Raw genomic sequence first — 21,380 nt, forward strand, 5'->3', positions numbered from 1 at the left:
AGGTCAAGCATTGTGTTGAATAATAGGCTTGGGCCCCTCACTGAAGGCATTCCGCACTATTGTATTGTCAACTAGAACGTCTAATGGTTAAAGTTAGACTGAATACAACACACATAACGTACAAGCTTACTGAGGGAGGAAAACCTTCAACAGACTACAAACACTATCAGATCTGACAAGATGAATAAAGTTCTGAAATCAAAGAAGGAAGGAAAACCAGAGATGGATGAAGAAAAAAAAAATTCCCTTTGAAGTAGAGTCGTTCAGAAAGCCACACCTTGGTGTGAACAGAAAAGCTGAGCATGAAAAGAGAGATGCAGTAAAACATCATTCAAAGGGGAAAGATCTGACAGGAGGGAAAGCATTATCTGTTGCTGTTAGTGAGCCAGCTCCCTTATGAATTACAAATCACTGAAAATTGATTCAGATCAATAGTTGAAGTGAGGAAACCCATTTTGAGAAACTCCTGCAGAAATTAGGAGTTTCCTAATTCTCCCCCTAGCTCCAAAAGTCTCTCTCTAAACTTTCTCTCTCCTTACTCCATCTGCATCTAAAATTATTAAAAAGTAAATAAATTAAAAAGAAAAATTATAATTATAACAATAATAATTTTATGAAAAACCAAATGTAGTCCCATTATTATTTTTAAAATTTGCCTTTCACTAAGCTTCCTACACCACAGTAACAGTCATAGTTGGCATCTTTTTTCTGTGTTCTTGTCAAAAGGAGAACAACAACCCTGGCTGGCTATAAAGACCAACAACAGTCTGTTTTCTGAACACAAATAAACGTGCAATGTTCAGCAAGTTGTCTTTTCTACAGGACACCAGGCGGGTAGCTGTTAATTTGTCCTCCTCATTCATTAAGTCTTTTTTCTATTTTAGTTATATTAAAGTGAAGTAATTTCACCCCATTCTCTCCATGATATACAGCATGACAGTATGATTTGAGCTAGGGCTGGGCGATATGATGATATAAATCAGTTGGACGAAATTAAAAGTCTATCGATTCATATTGTGCTCTATCATTTATTTTGTGATGCCGCAAAATACATTGTTTACAGCAATACGTTTTCATTATTTGAATGACGGCAGTCTTAACATGCATTACACAGGGATGCAGGTAGATGCGTGAATAACAGCATGCGTGCACGCTCACGTCACGTTGCTGTGCGCGTGGTCATGAAAACTTAATGTTTGCATGTGTTTTTAAGCACTGCAGTTTAAAACCACTGATTTTAGGCCATTGGAGGAGTGCGTAAGCCACGCATCAGCTGCTAATAGAGCTACAGTAAATCAGTAATACTGTTAAATATTACTACAATTGAAAAGAACTTTTCTATTTTAAAATATTTTAAAATCTAAACGATTCCTGTGATGACAAAGCTGAATTTACAGCAGATGTTACTCCAGTATTTAGTGTTACATGGTTTCAATGTAGAAAACCCTTTTTTAGGATTCTCTGATGAGTAAAAAGTTCAAAAGAACAGCATTTATATGTAATAATTATTTGATTATGAATAGGAGTGTAACAATATACCAATGCCATGGTTCAGTTCATATCACGGTTTTCAAACCAAGGTTTAATTTAAAAAAATAAAATAAATAAATAAAATAATGCCTAAATATTGTGGACAATAAACAGAAAATAAAAATGATTTTAATCAAATATGTAATAACTCAAACTGACACTTGAGAGTCGCGAGCTGTTTGAGAGGCAACTCTGCGCTTTCGCTAAGAGCACATTGAAGACCGTCTCTCGGAGAGTGCGCAAGTACTTTATGGGTTAAAATTGTTTGAATGTTTAAATTGACATGACTTAAAATGCAAGTGACAATTCTGTCAACTATCCAGTCATAGTTATTAATATTCTGCATTGTTGTTTATGCTGCACATGCTGCGTGCTGAAGAGATAATTATCGTAGTAGATCTCTACAATGAAGTGCTTTACTGGAGCGTAACTCAACAATGCATCTTATACAAGTAAAATAATATATATACACAATATATAACTCTGTGGATCCATTCTTTCCATATAATTGCGCTGAAACATGGCAAATTATTTTAGTCGTATTCTCATTGTAATTTTACGTAGCCTATGACAGATTTGTTCTGCACATGTTGCCCTTAATAGCACCTTCCTTTTCAAATTGATTCAAGCTATTCATAACCATCATGGCTGTACGGATTTGAGGTGACTCAGCAGGGGGCGGTGTAGGGTATCATGATGCGCATCGTCTCTTGAGTAATGTGGTACTGTGGGTGGTGTATCATGGTTTTCGGTTTGGTTTTAATATCGTTACACCGCTATTTATGAACAATGTATATGTTTTGGAGTTCCTGGGGTTCAATTAGTAGAGTTTGACTCCCTGGAACTTCTCTTCTTCAAAAATCTGCCAAATGCATAATCATGTTTTGTATTTGTGCATCCACTTGTGGACCTGATGTACAACAGCTGTCTGAGGGGAGCCATTACTGAAGAAAAGCTTCAGTTTGAGCAATAGTCTCGTGGCACCTCATCAGCTGAAGATTTTCCATTGCAATGACCTGCCAAAGTACACAAAGTTCTCCATTTTCCCAATGCACAGAGCACAGAGAATTAGATGAGGCAGAATGCATGGAAACAAGTAAACCTCACACACATGGGGCGTTTCAGGAGACATCAGACATGCACACGCACCTCTGTCTAAAAGTCTTCTGCAATACGGATTTGAAGGACAGGATAAATAATTGGACAGCATTCTCAAACTCTTTGTGCATTAAATGCAATAGGTGCACATGCTTGCTGTAAAAGTAAATGGGGATAGTATGTCTATACAGTGTCTCAAAGACTTGCCTCATAACACGATCAACCTCTAATGCAGCTCATTGGATTCATGGTGGACAAGCCATGTGTTCTGTCTAGTCCCATTTATATTAACGGTTGGGACAAAGGCAACCTTGCAAATGGGCACGTAACATTTTCTTTAATATATCTGACAAATTCAATAACAAATAAAACTTCAAGAATGTACTTTGAGATATAAGTGCATTTGGAAAGATGTCTGGCTGATTGTGGTTTCATTTTTTACAGTAGGATTATGTCATTAATCAGTGTTTATTATAAATGTACTATTTATATTAGTAAAATTATATTAGTAAAGTATATAATAGTCCTTATTTCATTGGCTAGAAGCATTATGATTAATTAGCACTGCTTCAAACGCAAACTACAAAACAAAACAATTGGTCACTTACCAGTAGTCAAATGTGATACACTATCATTCAAACGTATGATGATTGTTTGATGAATATAACATTTAAAAGAACAGAATTTATATGATATATATATACATCTTTTGTAACATTATAGTCATTATGTCTTTACTGTCACTTTTGATCAATTTAATGTATTTTTAATGAATGTATTAATTTCCCTTTACCCCAAACTTTTGAATGTAATATGAGACTATAACAGATTAATATAGCAATAATATATTAAGAATATAACATAACCTTTAATATTAACGTTCGTCATTAATTAGTTGCAACATAATAATGGTCCATAAGGAGTCAGTAAGAATTTAACCCACTTCACTCCAACCAGGGCTACTGCTCATCCAACCCAATCAAAAGTGACCCCAAAAGGGTGAGACCAAATCGAAGAGTGTAAAAAGCAATCTATGAGCTACAGGATGTCTAGGCCTGATTAGGAGACGATAAACAGCATGTGGATAGATTTCCCATAAAGCTTGTGATCATGGAGGGGGACAGATCTCTCGGGATGGGGGGTAAATAGGTCTGATTTCAATGTAATGGAGCAAACTGACCCATATTTGCAGCTATACACCAAAACCAGTGCTCTATGGACAGAAATGGTGCATGATTAACTTTAGATTCTGGATAAACCCAGGAGTGCGATGAATGACAAAAGAGATCTGTCAGGACTGAGCAACAAAGCTCTTACAAGACACTTTGAACTGATTAAACTTTGCAAAAATGAACAAGCTGCATGGGAGAAAAATTAAGAATATAACAGGCAAAAAGAACTATGTGAGAGATTTGCAAAATTGTTTTTAGTCAGATTTGCACTGAGGCTCCAGCAACAGTGACAAGATGGAGTCACAGGCTGCTGTGGAAATAGGATGTGACGATGCCAGGATGTACCATCGGAACAACAATCTATCCTTTTGTCATTTAACACTAGAGATCAGGGATACTGAGAATATACATGCAGCATTAATAACACACATCCATAAATATATATATATATATATATATATATATATATATATATATATATATATATATATATATATATATATATAAATATATATATAGCAGAGATAACAATCCGGTTCAGTCCACAGAGACCCTAAATGGAAGCATGAGCACTAACAGGCTTTTAATGAGGAACACACATCTGACAGCTGCCATGATAGTGCTGCAGATATTCATCCCACATTAAAACATAATTCTTAATAACCCATCATTATCCTGAATATCAATTTACCAATAAGAGTATCATTTAATCTATCCTCTTAAAGCAGAGGCAATATTCAAATAGGCATCTTTGAGGACACCTGGATTTGGACAGACTAATTTCCTTAAGTGGCAAGTAGAGCTACAAGTGCATGCTCCAGGGTGAGGGGTTGTGTAAAGGGGGTTTGTATATCCTGTAGTCCTACCCCCAAAAACCTGTCCAGTCTCTCTGAATTACACACACCTCCTCCTCCTCTCTTGTGTCCTATCAATATGATGAAGCACCAGTGATGAAAAAACAGGGTTCATTTAATATAGATCTTAAAACCACTTTGATAACATGCCTCTCCCCCTGAGGACTCCCAAAGGAGTCTGGGCAATTCACTGATCAAATACTGAACTTTAAAACGCCTCTGGGATTAACTCTGACAGGGACAACATATTTCACTTTAATGAAATATTCCAAATAGGTGTACTTATTTGCAACACATATGTAAATAGCAGACTTGAGAAAGACTTGTTAGTGTGCACTGCAGGTTGATTTAATTTTTAATTACCTTAAAAACCATAACCAGTATGAAAATCCTTTTGAGGTCAGTGTTGTATTGGGACACAGGACAATCATGGCTCAGACATGAACAATTCGTTAGTTATATGTACAGTATACCATTGGTCAAAGAAAATACAGGTCAAAGGACAATGCCAACATGGCAGAATAAATATGTCAGTGAAAGTATTTATACCGGCATACCTACAGAACACACTATAATCAACAATTCATTGAGTTACAGCACAGTACGCACTATGAAAGTGCAGGAATTCAAATGCAGCCAATGAAAACTTGTGGAAAAGCAAGCAACACTAAAACTTAAACAATTGGAAATATAAAAATGAAAGCTAATTTTTATATATTAATGAATACTATAATATAGGCTAATATAATATAACTTATGTTCAAAGCACATTGCAATAAGGCTTTCCAATGGAAGAGGTATGAAGAGGACCCAAGTTTCATGTATGGTTGTGAAATGTATGATTGGCGCCATCTAGTGTTTAGATTAGGTTTGAACACAACTAATTGTCAAACTGGTCTTTTAGTGACCTGTAGACAGCTCATTCTGTAAGTCATCAGGTTTCAAAGGAGTGTTCAGTTTATATTCAGCATATCAGAACATTACCTGTGAATCTGTCCAAGCAGCATTAAGAGAACAGCATTAAACAGGGCCCTAACAGCATTAATCCCTGTAGCATCCCATCTTCTGTCCACATCTTTGAGACTGCCTAAATCCTTCTATTCACACTCTCCATTCATCTTTTATATCATAACAAGTCTCTGAAGAGTCACAGCGGTCTAACTCTGGTCAGCGATAGAGTGGAAATCTCTCCTCTCTAGCCTTCATCATTACAGGACCATGACTCTATCCAGAATTCGGTTCTGAGTCAAATGATGCTAGAAAGGCCCTTATGAGGCACATCATGTCAATCACATTTAATAAGTAATTTATTAAGTAATTCAACCATTTTCCAGTTTGAAAACACACAAAGTAATGTCACTCTATGAGAAAACAGTTTGAAAACATTCAGATCATGACTTGTGAGTTGCACTGTGACATTTAGTCACTGATTTGTCACAGATGACAGCTACTGTTGCCTGTATATCAGATACTGACTACATTGTCTGAACAAACTGATCTGATTTCATTACATACAAAACAACCGTGCAAACAGTCTGTCCTGAAGATCACATTCAAGAACCAAATTGGATTTGTGTGCAGTGTGAACATGTGGCTAGACGGATCAAAAACTGGTCAGCTGGCAAACCTATTTATCAGAGTTAATGAGACTTAATTAAAGACTGAGCTCAAGCTAAATCAGCTGCTGTTGTTATACCTGTTTGCATTGAGATCACAAACACCTGCTGCATCCAACAAATCCTTTAACTGAGGTGTGTGTGTGTGTGTGTGTGTGTGTGTGTGTGTGTCTTCAACACATGACATATAAATTGGAGACTGTTTACTGTAATAAAATCTGGCCTGGAGCTAAATGGAAGGTGAAAAGTGAAGAATGGAAAAGTGAATCAGATACACTGGCAATTCAATGCTAAAGAGCAGAAGTTTTTCCAAGGCCATGAAGGCTGGCCTGGCATTAACAGTATAAATGATCTAAAATAATTCACTTAAATGATCCTGGCCCTGCCTTTTAACCCCTACTGACCTTTCGTCTAATGTCATTTAGCACAATTCTTTAAGATATATGGCTTTGAGGAACCAGTCAATATGTGTGATGGCTGCCAGACCTCATGCTCTAAATATGTGCCCTCTGTTTAGGGATGACCTGTAACCTAATTACCTGGCACACTGTTCAGAGAGGAAACATACTGTAGTTTGTTGTGAGATAATCACAACGGACCTGAAATAAGATACAAGTAGAGATGGATACAACAGTATGCTTAAGTGTTTGTATCGTTGGGAAAAAAACACTACACTACACTGACCAGAGTTTAACAATAAGGGGTTTGCTGCTTGCATGGACATGGGTCCCATCACAAAAAATAAACATAAAAAAAAAATAATTCTACAATTTACTATTGTTCAGATTGCTCAAGGTTTGGTTCGGTTCAGGCCAGGGTTTTAGGGTCATGGTTCGGTATGTTCTATGTTCAGGGAAAAACCTGGACAATGAATACAAGATAACAGTACTGGCCTGATTGAGGCCCACACCTTTTGACTGATTTCCAATTATATTTTAAGATTTTATAAATTTCCATGGTTTTTTCCAAGCTTGGAACCCACATCATTTCAACTCCAAATCAATCATGTGTCTATGGTCTTCTCCCCCTTTCTAGTCGGCAAACACCTGATGTCCAGCACTAAATAAAAATAGTCTTAACCCTCAATCCCCTTAAGCAAGTAATCCTTCAACCAAAACTTAATTACAGCTGCCATGATGGAACAGGAGGCCCAATTAGTGCCAAAACTAAACCAAACAAGCCCTGAAAGAGTCCATTAGACCCAGTCTCATCATGATGGAGAGGCACTGGTTTGACAGAAGTTTATTCAGAGAAGGAATGAGTGTTTAAAATCTCTCCCACTCTCTCTCTCTCTCTCTCACACACACACACACACACATCGTTACATTCATATGTAGTGACCTCCTGTCACCTTCAGCTAACACACAATACAAAGAACCACATGAAGATGCTCTCTAAAGTTAATTAGTGGCCATTAGAGATGCCATGTGCCTGGAGAGTGTGAGAAATAGGCCACTAAAATATAGATTTAAGATTCACTCACAACTGACATATTGAAGCAACCAGATCTATATGGGAGTGGTGATTGCCAGGGTTGACTGGATGTTGCTATGCAGTTGCTAGGGTGTTGTGGGTGGTTCCTAGAGTTTTTTTTTAGAAATGCACCAATGTGGACATTTTAGTTTATACTGATACATAATAATATATATTAAATCTGATAAACAATATATTGCCCAATATTAAATCTAATTAAACATTTTTTAACTGATTACTGAAAAATAACATTATGTGGAAAACCATGTTTTTTTTTCTTTTTTTAGTATAAAGCAGCTATACATGCTTATGATGTTTTTAACAATCTACTATTAATAATGTGGGGTCTCACGATCATTTGGCAACATGTTATCAGCCTGTTTTACTTAACGAACCAATACTGATATGAGTGCATCCTTTTGCCGTTTTATTGTTCAATGTATATAAATAAAGTGTGAAAAATTATATCTCTCTTCAATAAGACATAATTATGGGACCATTGATGGTCTTAGCAAACACATTGTGTTCAATACTTAGGCCTAGAGTTTTTGTTGTAACCCTCAGTATGAATAAGTAGCACTTACAATTGAGAAACTCCATCTAAAAACAAAAGGTGCAGCCTTCCATAATGATTGACAGCTCTCGTTCCTCCTCGAAAAACACAGGACGCTGACTCCACGCCGAGTGACACTTCTTTACAGCTGAGTAGCTCCACCCCCAATTCTTGATGAAGGAGGTGAACATATGATGAAGGAGGTGGGGGTGAGAGAAAGAAAGGGATATGGAAAGAGGAAAGAAGTAAAAGAATCCAGAATGTCTTTAAGGAATGGTAACATAAGCAGTAAGGATTCTTTTGTCCCAGTCCTGCCATCAGCAGGGGTTATGTGTGCTTGCCTGAGGGGATTTGACGATTAACAAAGTGCCTTTGTCATGCTGCGCGACTGAACTGTAAGATTTAGTTAGGAAGGGGAAAGACGAAGCCTTTTGTATTCACAATTCACAACAAGGGGCTAAGGCTACCCACAATCCCTTACTGAGATTAAGCATACAAGGACAGTGCAAACAATAGTAACGGACCAAAATAACTTTGGCCTGCTTAAGCAGGGGTCTGATGGTCATCAGGGCAGTAAATCGTCCTGTATCTGCCCTGAGATGGCTGCTGAGGTCAGGCTAAGTATGATAATGATGTTAATACATGCTCTTCGATTGGAGTTAACTGTGAACAAATGCTGGATGAATCTAGGTACATCATAATCATCTTCTAGAACCTAGAAGATGACTGTATTCTTGAAATGGTGGCCTATAATCTCCACCCAGGTTCCTCTGTAATACTTTAAGGACAGTATTTTGCTCTGACTATCTATATCAGTTTCTCAGATTCTCCAGAATATCAATTTTCTATGATTTTCTCATCGACATTTTGGCTCCAATTTCCAACTCCCTCTAGAAATGAATTTTGTTAAACACGTCTCATTATTCAGTGTCTGCTCCTGCCAGTTTCTGTCAGTCCCTTGAGAGATCTGTGAAACACCTGCATACTGTAACACTGCTTCATCCACGACTAGTGTCATCCAACAATACAAGACAGTGAAGGAGAGAAAGGACAAAAAATAACTGGGAAAAGCAAGAGGGGAAAGAAACACTTAGTTATCACTTTTGCCTTATGGCACGGTGCTCCATCGTGCTGGAAAATGCATTGTTCTTCACCAAACTGTTGTTGGATTGTTGGAAGAAGTTGCTGTTGGAGGGTGTTTTGGTACCATTCTTTATTCATGGCTGTGTTTTTGGGCAGAATTGTGAGTGAGCCCACTCCCTTGGATGAGAAGCAACCCCACACATGAATGGTGTCAGGATGCTTTACTGTTGGCATGACACAGGACTGATTGTAGCGCTCTCCTTTTCTTCTCTGGACAAGCCTTTTTCCAGATGCCCCAAACAATTGGAAAGGGGCTTCATCGGAGAATATGACTTTGCCCCAGTCCTCAGCAGTCCATTCACTATACTTTCTGCAGAAGATCAATCTGTCCCTGATGTTTTTTTTGGAGAGAAGTGGCTTCTTTGCTGCCCTTCTTGACACCAGGCCATCTTCCAAAAGTCTTCGCCTCACTGTGCGTGCAGATGCGCTCACACCTCCCTGCTGCCATTCCTGAGCAAGCTCTGCACTGGTGGCACGATCCCGCAGCTGAATCCTCTTTAGGAGACGATCCTGGCGTTTGCTGGACTTTCTTGGACGCCCTGAAGCCTTCTTTACAAGAATTGAACCTCTTTCCTTGAAGTTCTTGATGATCTGCACGCGTTTCTTTGCAGGTCACCATGGTTAACAATGGAAGAACAATGATTTCAAGCATCACCCTCCTTTTAACATGTCAAGTCTGCCTTTCTAACCCAATCAGCCTGACATAATGATCTCCAGCCTTGTGCTCGTCAACATTCTCACCTGAGTTAACAAGACGATTACTAAAATGATCTCAGCAGGTCCTTTAATGACACCAATGAAATGCAGTGGAAGGTTTTTTTGGGATTAAGTTAATTTTCATGGCAAAGAAGGACTATGCAATTCATCTGATCACTCTTCATAACATTCTGGAGTATATGCAAATTGCTTTTATAAAAACGTAAGCAGCAACTTTTCCAATTTCCAATATTTATGTAATTCTCGAAACTTTTGCCCATGACTGTACATATCGCCCAAAGTGTGTTCAAGTTTTTTTTCTAACATTTATCATTTTCTATAGTCACTAGCATCTCTATTTATCTCTACTTAGTATATCAATCATATATAAAACCTCCCATAAAGCCTTTTTTGTCCCTCTTATCGCCTGCATTATAAAATATCTCCATCCTCTTCTTTTTTTATCACAACATCTTCTCCCTCTTCAATCTCAACCCCATGCACACACATTCATTGTCCCTCTCTTCACCTCTCTGGTCCGTTTTCTCCCCTCCACTGGTTTCATCAGATAATAATTGACTCAGTGAGGTGATGGGGAGACTGTATCTGGGTCAGTTCTGTCCCCTCCATCAGAATCAGGAAAGATCAGTCAGCTGTTCCTCATTGTCCTGGGTTCCCATGGGTAGCTCGGTCACTTCTCTTCTGTTTCTTATCATTGTACTGTAACTGAGCATCTGATATGACTCATATAGACAATCAAAACATGCTAACGTGTGCTTAAAGGGCCTATCTAGACAACTAAACACTATGCATGATTAAAGACAGAGTCTGAAATGGTCTTAAAAAGCCTATGTTTATCATTAGCCATAAATGCATCCCCATCCATCAGACTCTCACCTTTTGTGCTTCCTGTGCACTTCATACCATAACCTTTAGAGCCACCCACTGATCGCATATCAGTAAATTATGAATAGCCAACGGGTCATATCTGTGATGCTATGACAGATCAATAAATGGCATTCTGCATCATATTGAGTGAATGAAGCTAACCTTATTAAGGACAGGAAGGGAAGAGGTCCCAAGGGATCAAGCCAAAAAGGCTCAGTCATGTCTCTAAAGGTCAAAGATCACAAAATCTCAACAGAACAATCTCTGTATTGATTGGTACAAAAGCAGTCACACCAAAGACAATGACAGCAGACCCAGCATGTTCCGTTACACAAGCAAGCTCAGCTGCTAAAATCAACTTAAATGGGAAAAGGTGTGGAAAAGTTTTGAAAAAGTGCTGCTTAAACAGTTTACTTAAAAGAGATAATTCACCCAAAAATGAAAATTCTGTCATAATTTGCTAATTTGGAATGACATGAGGGTGAATTAATGATTACAGAGCTTTCATTATTAAGAGAACTATCCATTTAAATAACCATTTCAACACATATCTAGCACTGTGCAAAAGTTGCGATCGGACTATTCCATTGATATCAAACTAAACTAGCTACTAAATTCACTACAATGACACCAGCCAACCTATTACTACATTCAAAACCATGCAATCACTGCCGTATACTTACAGGGAAAGCAAGATAGCGAGTTCCTCTTGCAACAAGACTGAGAGCGTGTGAGAGTGTCCCCTTGTAATCCTTCTACTCTTAGCATTGGTTTAGGGGTCCACAGTGATTCTGGTCTCTGATAGACCTTGGAGGCCAGCAGTCTGCGCCTGATACTGCACTCGTTCTTGGTGCCGGGGGTCTGGGCCAGTTCCAGGGACGGAGACTGAAGCTGTGAGGGTGCATTGTTGCCCATCTTGCAGGTGCAAAGGTTGGCATCCCGCACTTGGTAGCAGCAATCCACTACATTCACGATAGAGAGGTGCTGAGCATATGTCAGCATGCTGCAGGATCCTCAGGCCTGGAGCTGTCCTGGAGGCGGTCCTTGATTTGAACTCCCTCCCTCTCACACAAACCCTTCATCCGCCAACCTCAGATCTGTCCCCTGCCCTCCCATCCTCAATCCCGGGGGGAGGAGGCAGTGGATGGGGCATGTTCTCTGTAATACACAAGGGACCTGCGGTGGATCTCCAGAAGACAAACCCCTCTCCTCCTCTCCACACTCTTTTCTTTTGGGCTGCTTCAGTGAGGCTGCTTGAATTTAATTGATTTGCGCAAACAAAAGCCGCAATCCACAGAGAGTCAGATTACACACAGATTTGCTTCTCCAAAACAAGCAAGAACACCCTCTGCTACTCTTCAAAAAAGTATGGCTAACCAAAGGAAAAAAACAGTGCACTTTATTTTTGCGACCTTGAACATTATGGTTCCATAACTAACAAAATCAATACATTTGTTCCAGTTTTCTTAAATCCTTGTTAACGTTAGTTAATAAAAATACAACTGTTCATTGTTAGTTCATGTTTGCTTAGATTCATTAAATAATATTAACACATACAACTTAAAATTAATTTAAAAAATTTAATTAAAATTAAAATTAACATAACTAAAATTAAATGCCTAAGAAGTATTTTTTATTGTTAGTTCATGTTACGTAATATAGTAAAAATATTAAAACATAAAATAAAAACATATTAAAGTATAAAATAAAATAACTATAAATAATAAAACAGTATTAAAATATTAATAAATATGAGCCAAAATAGACAAATAAATATTTTGCAGGAAGTCACGGTTTAGAAAGTTTCAGATGTTGGAGAACTGATGATTCAAGCATTCATATACTAGAAAACACCTCACAGGATGTTAACACAGCAGTCTTAACGTGTTCAAACTGTTTTTTGGGGATCTGATATTAAGTTGTTGTATGAAGTAACTAGTAACTACTGATCTCTCCACCTCTCTGGACACAAATGAGAACTAACTTTCATCCTTTTGGTCCTCCCGGAGTTTTGTTCAGTGTGTTTGGCTCCTCTTGCTCATCTTGGGTTAATCTCTTAGCCCGGATTATCAGACTGACACACACACACACACACACACACACACACACACAGTCACACAGATGCCCACATGGTACAGGTAATTAAGGTTAAATGCAAGAGCTCAAGCACCTCTGCCAACACAGAAACAGGTTGATGTCTGTTGGCTTTAAGGTAAACATCAAACACAGAGTTAGCACTACACTGAATTGCAGATCTTAACCAGATTTAGTTAGTCTAAATTGCACATTAAACCACATCTTTCTTAAAACAGTAGGCATGAACTTCCTTAAAAAGAAAGCTGAATCATTTCCTTCGTCAAATTACATTCCCAGTCAGAGACTCAGCAGAAACTCTGGCCAAGGAAAACAGGAGTTCACTACTGAACAGTACACACACAGTACTATTGACTGTGGTTTAATATGAGCATTTAATCATGTGGACTAATCTAAATACAATCTGATTAAAATGAATTGTGTTGGGTGCTGCTAACCTGCTGAGGTGACACATTGTGTACCTCAGGTAATCACGACAGTTTAGTGAGCAAGACTACAAAGAGGAACAGCGACCTCTAGCTGTGGATGAAATAATACAGTATTGTCCCATAAAGCTTTTCAAACACTTTTTTTTGTTGTTGTTCTGTGATTGGGCGAGAATAACCAGTTCAACAGGCCAACACCTGGCACAAACTGAAATTAACCAACAGACACTAATCTTCATCTTCATCCTCATTCTTATTCCTTTCTACAGAAGTGTCACAACAAAAACTTGATATCTATGGAAATATAAAACAATTAAAAACACAGACACCATGTGATTCTACAGAAGTATTTGAATGCATGTGCTGTATGAAGTAACATATCCCTTTTACGTGCTATGTTAATGCAAATGCAAGTTAAATCTGAAATCTACATTCCATAATCACATTTCTGTTCCTTCATTATAACAACAACAACAACGACAACAAAATAAAACGTAAATTGGAACGTAGGCAGCATCTTGGGTCTAATCAAGAGTTATGCAATAAATAAAACTGCGCCTTTCTCTAATAAGGCAGATTTACTGCTTGATCTGCTTTTACATCAAAAATCATTAAAAGTCTGCAGAAGTAGGACAACATCTAAGTGGATGAAATCTATGTATTGTTGCATGCAAGAAAAAAAAGTAGTAAAAATGATTTTTAATGCATAGCAGTATGATATAGTAATATAAATAGTTTTTAATTATCTAGTAGAGGAATATATTTATAACTTTATTGCATCTAGTAGTCATGACTTAATTCATTTAAAGTGACAAAACGAGACAAGAACAAGTCCATTCCAACAAATTATTTGATGTTGAAAAAGCTTAATATATTTACCCATATATTTTTATTTTTAGGTGAATATATTTATATTTATGATTTGTTTTTGTCTTAGATGACAACAGAGATGAAACTCTAAGGATGAAGATGCACAGTAATGCAAAAGGGAGTTTTCCATAAAATGATCTCAATATTAGAGGGAGAAACGAAAACAAAGAGAGTGCCATGGAACGAGAGAAAATAAGGTATCCGAACGAACACACTCTTGGTGTCCACTGCCCATGGGCTAGCACCATGCCACGACAGCTGACTAGCACACACATGCTTACAAAACACAAAATGAATGCATTTATATATTACTGCAAAGCTTGCCAACAAATTTGAAATATACTGTTTTATTTATGGAGACAAAACAGAGGGTTTAAAATAAAAAATAAAAAAAGATAAAAAATGTTACAGAAAGAAGAAAAATGACAAAGGAAACAGAAATCCCAAAGCAAAAAGTAGTTTTTTCCAACCACAAAGACCCTCTTTCCCCTTTAATATCAGGCAAAGATTCCCCTATGCTGTTATGTTTTTCTCTCAAACACACATAATGTGGATACAAACAACAAAAAACTGAATGCATACAGACAAAAATGTCCCACCTTCCAGGCATGACATGGCTCTATGTCCATTAGAGATCACTGGAGATGTCAATCACACTCCAGCGAGCGAACCAATTTCCAAATACACACACCGGCCTGCTCATGGGAACATACGCAAACTCACTGACACTCCCTTCTCTCTCTCTCTCTCTCTCTCTCTCTCTCCCTCTTTCCCTCTCTCTCTCTCTCTCTCTCTCTCACTCGCTCGTTCTCCCACCACAGACACTCCCACTTTCCTGTCATCTTAGTACCACCTCTTCCCTGTTTTTCTCTTTCCCTTGTTATTTCTCTCTTTCTCTGTACTTTTAAAGACGTGTATGGACACATTTGGGCACTCATTCGTGGGAACACTGATGCTTTAAAAACAAATGATTTAAAAACCCTACGGTTGCCCCATGTCTGAACATGTTTCCTTATTAAAGTGTGCCAAAAACAGTTTGTGTGTTTGTAAATGCATTGACAGAGTAATGACAGCAGGCAATTACTGACAGAGTTCATGAATCAATTTGATTTCATTTCACAAACTATGGATTTGATTAGATTCTGATCTCAAATCAAATCAATATCGATTCATATATCAGGTATAGTACATGTCAAGGGGTGCAGAATCCCTAGCGAATCCACTGCACATAAGGTCGTTTTTACATAAACTTTTTAATGATATATTATGTTGATACTTCAATTTGTAGCAAAAATATAAACATTTAAACAGTGGCCGTGTTAAAAAAAAAAAAATATATATATATATATATATATATGTATATATTCTGTATTGAATAATCAATATTTAATAACAAAAACAGATAAAGATATATAAAGCAGTCTGCAAAAATACCTGGATGACCTACTGCTTGCATCAAAATTTTTAGAAATTGTTCACCCAAAAATGAACAGTTTTCTAGTATTAAAATTGCTGGTAGATTATAGGATGTTTTTATAAGCTGTTTGGACTCTCATTCTGACGGCACCCATTCTCATTGGTAAACAAGTGATGTGATGCCAAATTACTCCAAGTCTATCCCTAAGAAGAAACAAACACTTTTATATATTGGACGGCTTAAGGGTGATAAAATTTTCATTTTTGGGTGAAGTATTCCTCCAAGCATGAATCCCATTTTGCCGTTACATGAGATCAGTAGAGAAATCGTCATCAAATGCAGTATTGTCTGAATGTGAACATGGTTTGAGATGCAGTTTTGCTTGTCTAGTAATCATTTTTGTCCTGTTAAAAGCAAATACAGACACTTTACAGCACAGTGTAGTTTAAAAGTGCGTGTGCATTTGTGAAAGATTTTAGACAGTCAGCAGTTCCAGGACAGAGGCGGCTCAGGCTTAACCCCTTTTTGAACCACAATCACTTATTCCCTCCAAACACTGGCTGTGTTATCAAACCCAACAACAGCTAACAGCTGTCCCAGCTAAACATTTTAGCATCAACCACCCTTCACAGACAGTCCTGTTTGTTTGTGACTGTGTGCCAAATACGTGTGGTTTTTATAGAGATCCTTTACTACTCTAAGCTATGTGCTTACATGCCAGATGTGTGTACCTCAATCAGCTTAAAAGAACAGTTATGGATGGATGCAGCTCAGGTCATTTACAGAAGAAAACACTATAAATGATAAATAAAAGATTGAAATCAATGAAATATTGAGATTAAGTGTTAAAACAACGTCACAGATACCAAAACTACTGAATAACGTCAGGTGAATCAAATTTGGTTAGCTAGCTGCATTACTGTAGACTAGCTTGTTTTCCATTGTCTTTATCAACAAATTATTTTAATGTCAGTCAGTTCAAAAAAAGAGTTTTTTTTTTACACCATATTGAAAGGTTGTGGGTCAAGTAATTACAATTAAAATTTGAGAGCGGTTCAAGTCAGCAAGTCATATTTATAATATCACATGAAAGAAGTAAATGCACAGCACAAGTTTAGCTGTCTCTTATTTATCTTCCTAAACAAATGATAACAATTTTTTTTTAAATGCACTACAAATTACTTTGTATAAAATCATTTGACAAATGGGTAAATGTTTCAATACTGACACCTACTGGCCCATAAATGTGCCAAAAACAGCATTTTATACAATGATTTATGAATAAGAGACTGACTGTTGACTTACCTGAGTGTCACAAACAGCAGCCCATCACAAACAGCACATAAAGAACAGAGACAGAAAGAAAAAAAAGTCTGATTTAAACGCCGTAGTCAGAGCAGATATTACTCAATTTTTGCTTATTGAGAGCTTGTTAATTCTGACTGGTTTGTGTGGTAACGTTACTGACCCTCCTAACCCGTGCTGTCACCTGAAACTGGGCAAACTGTGTAATGGAGAGTATTCAGAAGCTAAACGAATCAAGCTCATTTATGAAGAGAAAAGACGAATTGCTTGCATAAAAAAAAAAAAAAAAAAAAAGTTTAAATCAGCGTACATGTGAAACAGAGATGGCTTTGCCACTGATTTATGATGCTGGTTTCTGCATTAATAAGAGCGTCATTAGCAAACAACCCAACCCACATGACCTCAACTATTTTAACAAAATCAACTCATCAGTTAATCCACAAACATCAAAAGTACAGATTTTGACCCAAGGCTGTCTTCGGGACAGACATTTCTCTCCAGCAGGCATGTGAGTCTGTCCCAGGGAGAATCAGGGCAGCCACACAATCGATCAATTCATTTCCATAGCAACCGACAAAAACATCCTGTCGCTGGGCAACCCACACTCCGAAATTATGGGTCTACTACAAGGGCCTGACAGCCCAAAATTATAGGATGCATTTAAATAAAGAGTGCAGGAGCAGCAGTTAGGGCAGTTTAATTAGGCTTGCATGTACTATACCAGCGCGTAAGTGCCAAAAGAATAAATATATGTTTTAAATTTAGAAGCTTGTATGCTTGTTAACATCAAGATTTTAACATAGACTAGAAATGTAGGTGCTTTCGGAGAAATTTCCTGTATTGTTTCCTGTTTTGGAAAAGGAGTATTTTTCCTGCTATGCCTCGGGAATAGCACTGGGCATGGATGTGTCTGAATACATATAGCTTGACTTATGATATAAAAACAGAAAGAGGCTAAATGAAACCTCTTTATCAGTAAAAAAAAAAAAAAAAAAAAAAAAAAAAAAAATTATATATATATATATGATGGAAAGTTCCCTTAATGTTCAATGATTTTTAAAACAATTAAAATGAATTTAATCAACATTCAGAAATAACAGCTCCACAATTTAATGGGAATCGTAGCAAAATGTCATTAGAACATATTTTTCTTAGCTGGGGCTTGCCATATCATGCCAATTGCTCAATTGTTAAAAAAGGAGTGTCATTTGATAGATAAAATCTTGTTTATGACTTTACACCAAACAATTCAGAACTCTTCACAAATGCACACTGCTATGAAAATAACATGCACCAGGTATTTGTACAGGTCACAAACTATGTAAACCCACATTGCCATTAATAAAGCATCACTACGCTGGAAATGCACTTATGCTGGAAGAGAAACGAACAGGCAAATCTGTTCTACAAAACATCTGATTGTCAAAAGTCATGCCAAATAGAGCGTGGGAGTCAACAGTGACAGCTGAGGAAAGACTAATGTTACTCCTCCGAGTCCAGCGCTGGGATCACCCCTACAGTAACTTTACACTACCCTGATAGAATATCTCATTAGAACCAGCATAGAGTTACAGCAGCACACCAAACTCACACACACACACACACACGCGTGCACTCAAACAGGCCAACCAATAAACAAAAGTCTACAGAGATACCAGGGTGGAGTTTCTGATTCCGTGCAGGAGTGGCAGATTTGACATTTGATTTGCAAAGCATTTAGACCAACGCAAAGAGATATGCATGAGACTGACTGATGTGATCAGCTGTTGGTAATCGGTTTCAGTCTCACCCTAGAAAAGAACCTAACCTGAAAGATTTAACTGATACACATTTGTTTTCAAACAAACGTCTTCTTTTAACATAAAGTACATTAAAACCACAATTCTTAGCTAAAACTCCCTGATCCCAACAAGTAATTCTGCTCACTTACCTCATCTCAAATTTTTGCAGACATTATTTTAATTTAAAAAGTAAAAATAAAAGGTAATTCCGTCCATTAAATGAAAGCGCATTAAGACATTCAGTCTCAGAGCTGAACAGCTGTGTCTGACGGACTGACCACAGCAGGCACATTGAGGGCATCTTTGCCCTTGTCTGCACACACACACTTGGCATGGGCTCTCACACCCGTATCGCCACCAGTCAGTGACATCACCCATTTACGCAGACGTTTTTCTAGCACTCTCTTCCCATTTCCTACAGTAACTCAAAGCCCTCTGGTCAACTCTCTGTACTCCAGCCCTACAGGCCTCACTTAACCCGCCGTGAAAGACGTGATAATGGCTCAAATAAAGACAAACCTGCAATAAAAAAGACAGTGACCTAGTTTCTCCCTCCTTGTAAACAACTTACTCTCTCACTTCCTGCAAGAGCAATACATCCAAATACAATAGAGGACTATTACTACTAGGCTGTTAAACCAGACATATCATGGAGAAATTTGATCACCAGTTTACTATATACAACTAATACATACAGTGGTATGATAACATTTTAATGAACCTTTTAAGGTTTTTCAAGAAGTATATTTCAAAAAAGGACAGTAAGTGTACTGTGCATGTCTATCAAAATAATTAATAAATGTACTATATATAAGTACTATATAATATAATATAATTATATAATATATATATAGTTTTTATATACATAAAAATAAATCAACAGTTATTTCCCAATATCTCATTGCAACATTTTCTGCTCAACATATTTTACTCAATGTAATATAACAGTTTCATTGAGTCATTTCAAATGAAACTGACATGCTCTAACGTGTTTGGAATTTGTAAATAACAGAACTTTCCTTATTACTTTAGAATTTTGATGTATGCAGTTTTTATGATGTCATATTAATGTTGAGACTAAATGTTTTAAATTGTATACAAAATTTAAACGGATTAAACATTTGTCACACTATAGGATTTAAATGAACCACAAAAAAGTTTCACAAAAATATTTCTGATCAGAGGTTTAGGGTTTTTAAGATTATTATTTTTATTAATTACTTTTATTCTGAAATCCTGAATTACATTGATCAAAGTGAAAGGAAAGACAGTTTTACATTATTACAAAATTCAGTTTTAAATAAATTCTGCTCTTTTCAAACTGGTTGGATCTTGTAAAACACGTATTACGCAAACACAACTGTTTTCTACATTGATAACAAATCCTGTTTCTTGAGCACCAAATCAACATATTAGAATGATTTCTGAAAGATCATTTGAAACTGAAGACCGGATTAATGGCTGCTGAAACCTCAGCTTTGTCTTCACAAAAATAAATGACATTTTTAAATATTTTACAATAAAAAAAAAAAATGGTAATTTGGAACGGCAGTGTATCTTATTACACTGACTTTCCATTACATTAGAGAGGAGACCTCAGGAGCCTTTCAGATCCCTGACCACAAATTACACATGCTCACACACACACACACACACACACTGTGTATCCTCACCTATATAGTGCTGGGGCTCATACACCCAGTCATCATCATCTTCATCCACTCCATGTGGAGTGTTGGAGTGTCTATGGAGGCTGTTCTGGCTGCGGAACAGTTTACGGGTCTGCTTTGACAGCGAGGACACACTTAGCCAGCTGAGAGTGCGGGAGATCGGGGCGGCCTTTTCTGCCTTCTCTCGGTCCCTCCCAAAAGACCCAGAACGCTTGTCCCTCATCATACCCTCTTTAAAAGCAGGGGATAAGATCGAGGTCAATTAAAGTAACAAGTGTTAATCCACGACGCACTGTTCCTCACGAGTCTGGGATCAAAAGCAGAACTACATCACACGGTTTACGCTTAAAGATCATGAAGTGATTCGGTTTTAAATCCATGAAGCTCCAGCGAAATGAAAGAATGTCTGATCTCCAATTAATGTCCCACTAAATGAAATTTACTGGTTCATATCCACAGGTGTTTTTGCAACCTGGATGACAATTTTCAGTCTTTTTTGCCTACTATTAGATAGAAAAAAACCTCCACTGTGAGTCCTGGAAATCCCAACACGAGTACTGCAGACCACAAGCAGTAATTAACTCAAGCAGCAGGCTGGAAAATCACCGGTCTTCCCCCGACGTCCACCAGGAGACACGGAGCAGTTTAAAAGCCACAACAGTTTTTTGGTGAACACCTTTAAACCTGAAGTTGAAGCTGAAGAAAATTAGGCTCAAGAAGGTTTAATATTCAGTTTTAGTACTTTTAAATGCTATTAGTGATTATCTTACAACATCCATGTGACACTGGTCTAAA

At 37.4% G+C, this 21,380-nt stretch overlaps 1 protein-coding gene across 8 annotated transcripts in view; it reads right to left on the reverse strand.

The window, feature by feature from the left end:
* LOC132092374 (NHS-like protein 1) overlaps positions 1-21,380 on the reverse strand; it is a 99,688-nt gene that overhangs the window by 24,249 nt on the left and 54,059 nt on the right. For 2 of the 8 annotated variants that reach the window (XM_059498587.1, XM_059498581.1), the window contains exon 1: positions 20,589-21,085. The exons of 4 other annotated variants lie outside the window; for them this stretch is intronic. In XM_059498587.1, the coding sequence (XP_059354570.1) occupies positions 20,589-20,811 (223 nt within the window). In that variant the 5' untranslated portion in view covers positions 20,812-21,085. Of the gene's footprint in view, positions 1-11,706; positions 12,135-15,011; positions 15,139-20,588; positions 21,086-21,380 lie in introns of those variants that run through there. 2 more of the 8 variants (XM_059498585.1, XM_059498579.1) reach the window with 2 other exon arrangements.

The sequence above is a fragment of the Carassius carassius genome, chromosome 18, assembly GCF_963082965.1.
Source record: "Carassius carassius chromosome 18, fCarCar2.1, whole genome shotgun sequence".
Lineage (NCBI taxonomy): Eukaryota > Metazoa > Chordata > Actinopteri > Cypriniformes > Cyprinidae > Carassius > Carassius carassius.